Source organism: Pristiophorus japonicus, chromosome 11 (genome assembly GCF_044704955.1).
Source record: "Pristiophorus japonicus isolate sPriJap1 chromosome 11, sPriJap1.hap1, whole genome shotgun sequence".
NCBI lineage: Eukaryota > Metazoa > Chordata > Chondrichthyes > Pristiophoridae > Pristiophorus > Pristiophorus japonicus.
The window spans coordinates 166762142-166767860 of NC_091987.1; the positions used below are offsets into that span (position 1 = coordinate 166762142).

The 5719-nt window shown below is 48.8% G+C and overlaps 1 protein-coding gene across 1 annotated transcript; it reads left to right on the forward strand.

Moving 5' to 3' along the window:
* Positions 1–1489: 1489 nt before the first annotated feature.
* LOC139275640 (zona pellucida sperm-binding protein 3-like) lies at positions 1490–4610 on the forward strand. The gene is made up of 7 exons (XM_070892811.1): positions 1490–1531; positions 1618–1704; positions 3660–3775; positions 3853–3956; positions 4045–4222; positions 4311–4436; positions 4517–4610. The coding sequence occupies exons 1-7, from the start codon at positions 1490–1492 to the stop codon at positions 4608–4610; spliced, it is 747 nt and encodes a 248-aa protein (XP_070748912.1).
* Positions 4611–5719: the final 1109 nt, after the last annotated feature.

The window sequence follows — 5719 nt, forward strand, 5'->3', positions numbered from 1 at the left end:
TGTGGCGTAACAGTGTTACAGATATCCACAGTAAACAGGCATGCATATACAACAACACTTCCACTGCCCCAGGATTTTTTATGTCCTTATTGTCATGACCAGGAGAGGTGATCTGTGGTGTACTATGGGAGGTTGTGATGAGGGTTGTGTGGTTGCCAGGTGTAATCCCTGTGCTTGAGGCTGGCCTCATATGTTTCCCCTCACACACAGACCATGTGGGTGTCACTGTTGTGGGATCCCTCAGGGAGGTAGTCACAGCAGCAGTGGGTAGGGTGCATACTCTGATGTGGGTAGTTGTGGGGTGGTGGGCAGAGCCACAGGACTGGGTGGGCTCCTTGTTCACCAATTGGGATGAGGGTCAGGTCATCCCAGGGTTTGCCAGGGAAGCTGGAGGGTATTGGCCTCAGGCTCCTGGTGTTGGCCCTGGTGGCCAGGGGTTGTCGGGCTGGTCTGGTGCCAGTTGCCATTGGTGGTGGCTGGGCTGCCCATTGACCTCTGTCCCTGCAGTGGGTCTGCTCCCACTGTGTGTGTGTCCTTCCTGGGGCATCACATTCATTCCAAAGGTCCAGGCTATATGGTCAGGTAGCCTGCTGGATCTGGGGGTCTCCCACAGGGGGATTCCATTGGCATCAGCATGGTCCCTGTAGGACCCAATGTCCTTTGGCAGTGTCCTACCGGTATACATGACACCTTGGCTCTGATCACAAAGAATGTATAATGCAGGCTCGACTATCATTTGCATCACTTTTGGGTGCCCTGGGTTCAACAGAGATGGTTACATGCGGCATTTCACAATCTCTATCATTATTGTTAAGCATAATAAACTTGTTCTTAACCTTACTGACACCTGTGTTCATCTCATCAGTCACATTAGTTGAACCAGCATCACAATTCATGGTTACATTGCATATATTATCATACTTACACCCTTTTATTGCATCTTTAGCTTTAAAGTCCTTGTCCTCATTTAATTGAGTTGTCCCTTTAAATTTCTTTGGTAACTAGTCTCCTTTAAGGGAGCCTTCCAATCCGATTGGCCGTGCGTCGCTCCTCCAGCGCTGCCCCTCATAGTATGACCGTGGCCATTTTGATTGCAGGATCTTATTGTGGTTTGGCTGCCATCTTCTGGCTTTCTGCCAGGTAGGCTGTGGTGCTCTTTTCTTCCACAGGTTCGACTCTGGGCATCAGGAGTCCATTTCTTTCGACGCCGTTCACCTCTTGGAGTCCTGCCCCGGCACGCAAAGTGGCGGTTGGATCCTTGCTCTCGGAGATTTCACTGTGTTGTTGTGGAGTCATCTCCTCACCATCGAGCTGGACAGTGGAACCTCCGGATGCAGCGATGGAATCTATGTTTGAGGTCGATTGCTGGGTAGCAGAGGCTGTCGCCACTTGGGCTGGGTTCATCCAATTCCTGCCCAGCAGTGTGGGACCGGTGCCGGCTACAATCCACAGGGGGAATTTGTTTAACATGTTGCCCTGGGAGACCTAGATGTCCACGCTGCCAACGATTTGGATTTTACCTTTGGTACAGGTGAGCAGCAGCGCCTGGGCTGGAGACAGTTTTGGTCGAGTGACAAGATTTATCCAAAGTTTTTCAAAGGTCGTTTGGCTCATCAGACTGCCTCGCCCCGTATCGATTTCCATGGAGACTGGGACCCCGTCTATGTCACTTCCATTATCCACGGAGAACTTTCGGTGGAGCAGGTAAAGATTCCATATTCTTCTTCCAGGGTTTGAGCAACTTCCATTTCATCTGTGTCAGAGCCCGGTTGATCAGCCACCTCATCAGATGCGGTGAGTACAACTTTTTCTGCACATTCTTTGAAGGTGCCCTTTCTCGTTGCACCCTTTGCATGCATAGTCTTTGTAGCGGCACTGGTGGGCCCTGTGGTTTCCTCCACAACGCCAGCATGGGGCCATCCGGTTTGCCCCATGTGGTGGACTCGGGCTGCCTTTCGAAGTATCCATGCGGTGCACTGCGCTTGCCGGTTTAGAGTCCTGGGTCAGTATTCGCTTGGAGTCGCTGGCCGAAACCATGTGGCCTGGCTTACTTGGATTGCTTTCTGCAGGGTGACCGTGATGTCAGCAGAGAGCAACTTGTGCAGGAGGCCCTCGCGGCCGATTCCAATGATGAATATGTCCCTCAGGGCTTAATTTTAGGAGGTCTAAAAAAAACACACGGAGCAGCTAGTCTTAGGTGTGCAGCATGCTTAGCAATTTGTTGGCTCTCAGGTTGCCGGTAAGTGTAGAACTGGTGCCTGGCTGTGAGGATGCTTTCTTTTGGTTTTAGTTGTTCCTGTATGAGTGTTACATGTTCCTCATATCTTTTGGTGATTGTCTCATCAGGGACTTGCTAGCCCCGGAGAAGACAATGGATGGAGGGCCCACAACTGCTAAGCAGGATGGCCCTGCGCTTGTTCAGTCGTGTAGCTGGTGTGTTGGCTATAAAGAAATTTTCCAATCTTTCCACAAAAGTGTCCCAATCTTCCCCCGCTGTAAATTGCTGAAAGTTTGAGGTTAGACATGTTGAGCGTGTAGTTCGTGACCTCGTATCCTCGTCTCCAAGTTGTCGAGTATGTAGATACCTTTAGCAAATGACTCCACGAGCCAGGTTGTGATACTGAAACTGTTGAGATTGTAGTCGTTTGTTTGCAGCTCCCAAGTGCCACACCAAGCTGTGAGTTCCTTTTTTTAATATACTGGGTCACCTGCAATGTGCAGGTAACCGTTGTGTCTCCAACAGCAGCACCCTCTGTACAAGTAAGGTTTGTACAGTGTAAGTATATATTCTGTGTTGCATAACAGGGTTACAATACACAACAGTCTCTCCAACGTTGTGATCTCGCCATTATTGGCCTTGCGCCTTCACTTGGGTATGGCCAAACTTTTCCTCTGGTACATCCTGTCTTGTGGATTTTCACGTCATTGGGGAGTCAGTTGAATGGTTCACTTATTCTGAATATTCAGCTTTATTTCCCACACTCCCTGTATTAGAATACCTGGGAGCTTGGATTAAAGGAGGCTTAAATCTGGTCTGTTCATTGCCCCAAATTATTGGCAACTGGTTCATTTTAACTGTAAGACTTGCATTTCTATAACACCTTTCCCAACCACTGGTCATCTCAAAGTGCTTCACAGCCAATGATGTAATTTTTGAAATGTAGTCACTATTTTTTTGTGGGAAATGCAGCAACCAATTTACACACAGCAAGCTCCCACATACAGTAATGTGATAATGACTAGATCATCTGTTTTAATGATTTTTAAGGGATAAATATTGGTCCAGGACACTGGGGAGAACTCTCCTGCACTTCTTCGAAGATAGTCCTATGGGATCTTTTACACCCCCCTGGAGAGCAGACTCTGCTTAATGTCTCATCTAAAAGACCATACCTCAGACAGTGCAGTGCTCTCTCAGCACTGGACTAGAGTGTCAGCCTAGATTTGTGCTCCAGTTCCTGGAGTGGGACTTGAACCCATAACCTTCTGACTCTGAGGCAAGGGTGCTACCCACTGAGCCACTCATCACTTTCCTGTTGCATTGATTTTGCTCTCCTGCTTGAACTTCCTTACGCCGTATTAACTGCAGAGGCTGCACAACCCCGCCTTCCAAACACCTGAGTACATTGTTCTCCATTTGTTAACCTGATGTCTTTCAGATGGCTGGAGATTTCCTGGTCTACACCGCCCACCTGAACCACACCCCCAAGGCTCATGGATCTGTCATTGTGCGAACTAATGGAGCTGTCGTTCCCATTGAATGCCGCTATTTTCAGTAACCATTGAGTGAATTAAAATGTCTACCTATCGCATGTTCTGAGCTTTCCTAACATGGCTCCATTGTCTTTCCAGGAAGGGCAATGTGAGCAGTAACCCGATCAAGCCCACCTGGATCCCGTTCAGCTCCACCAAGTCTGGAGAAGGGCTTCTGTCATTCTCTCTGCACCTAATGGCTGGTATGTACTGGGTGGATGGGGAGTGATTTCCTGTCACCCACTGGGAGTTGCAGCCACTGTCTCCAAACCTTGTCCTCTTGTACTTCAGATGACTGGCTTACAGAGCGCACCTCGACTGTCTACTACTTGGGTGACCTCATTCACATTGAGGCCTTAGTTTCAATGACCAACCACGTGCCCCTGAAGCTCTACATTGACCGCTGTGTTGCTACGTTGAGCCGAGACAAGGTCTCCACTCCGAGATACAGCATCATTGACTACAATGGGTAAGGAGCTCTCTGCTTTCTCCAGCTGGTCCCATCTCAATGGTTTCACTTGATTCACTCCAAGGCCCATGTTTTAATCTTTCTTTAGTTGCCTCCTGCACAGCAGAGCTGAGGACTCCTTCTCAACCTTCGTGTTGTCAAGAGATGAGCGTGAGCTGGACAAGCTCCGCTTTGACCTGGATGCCTTCTGCTTCTTTGGCGATGACCGTTCCTTGTTAAGAGGAAGCTGGCCATTGGGATCTCCATGTTGGGAGGGAGGCACTGAATAACGGCTTGTGTTGAACGTGTCCCTCAGATTTTCCTCACCTGTCACCTGAAGGTTGCTGCAGTGGATCGGAGAGATTCCATGAGCAAAGCTTGTACTTTCCAGAAGCTACAGAATGTCTAAGTTCCCCCTCTCCCTCAGGGATTTGTTGTGTGGAGAAGTGATGTCCAACCTGATTGTTACACTGATTGTCTTGTTTAGCTGGGCCCCATTGGAAGGATCGAACAATGATGTTTGCGCCTGTTGTCATTTGGGTGACTGCGGTGCCACAAGGGAGGTGGGGTTTGATTCCAGAGGAAGGAGGGACCCTGTACCTGAAGCTGGTAGGACATTGATCCTCTAGATGTTGGAGGTCCCCCTTTACCCTCTAACTGCAATGTTTGATATTGCAGGGAGTGATGCTGAATTGAAGTGGGAGGGTGAGGCCTCACTTGGACCTCTGGTCATTCTGGACACTGATGTGACTGACCTGGCAACTGAGTCCCTTAATGAGGTTGGGCAATGGATGCAGGAGTGGTCTCCAGGTGGTGAGTTGGCCCACTGCTAGTTTCCATTTCCCCCTCAGTATTTCCTTCACCAACCATTGGTTTCTCATTGCATTTTAGGTGTGGAGTCTGAGGTGGTCCTGATGCTGGCCCTGAGTGTGACAGCTGTCTCTCTCTCTCATCTCTGTTTCTTTGATAGCCTTGTTCCTGTACAGGAAACACACAAACCCAGTTCAACTAGTTATCAAATGATCAATAAAGCAGTGATTGTGTGTATCATGTGCCTGGTTGCTCATTTGTCACTGATAAAGGTAACCTATCCCTCCTTGTCCTTCTCAACCAGTCTGCAGCCTTTGACACGGAGGAGGATGGAGTGGTGAACCAATGCCTCTCCACCACTGTCCAACTGGGTGGGACTGCAATCGCCTGCTGCTATTCTTATCTATCAAATTGTAGCCAGAATATCACCTGCAATGAGTTTCTTTCAAATCCTGCATCGTTACGTCTGGTGTCCGCCAAGGATCTGTGCTTGGCCCCTTCCTATTTCTCATCTATATGCTGCCCATTGGAGACATCATCCATAAACACGGAGTCAGTTTCCTCATGTACACTGACAACACCCAGCTCTACCCCAACACTTCTCTCGAGTCCTCCATGGACTCTAAATTCTCAGACTGCTTGTCCAATATCCAGTATTGAATGAACAGAAATTTTCTCCAATTAACTATTGGGAAGACTGAAGCCATT

What these genes read in the sequence shown, in the direction of transcription:
- LOC139275640 (XM_070892811.1), top strand. Translation starts at nt 1,490, where the DNA reads ATGTCCACGCTGCCAACGATTTGGATTTTACCTTTGGTACAG. An exon ending in GAGAACTTTCGGTGGAGCAG is followed by an intron (nt 1,705 to 3,659) that starts GTAAAGATTCCA and finishes GATGTCTTTCAG; the next exon opens with ATGGCTGGAGATTTCCTGGT. An exon ending in CTCTCTGCACCTAATGGCTG is followed by an intron (nt 3,957 to 4,044) that starts GTATGTACTGGG and finishes CTTGTACTTCAG; the next exon opens with ATGACTGGCTTACAGAGCGC.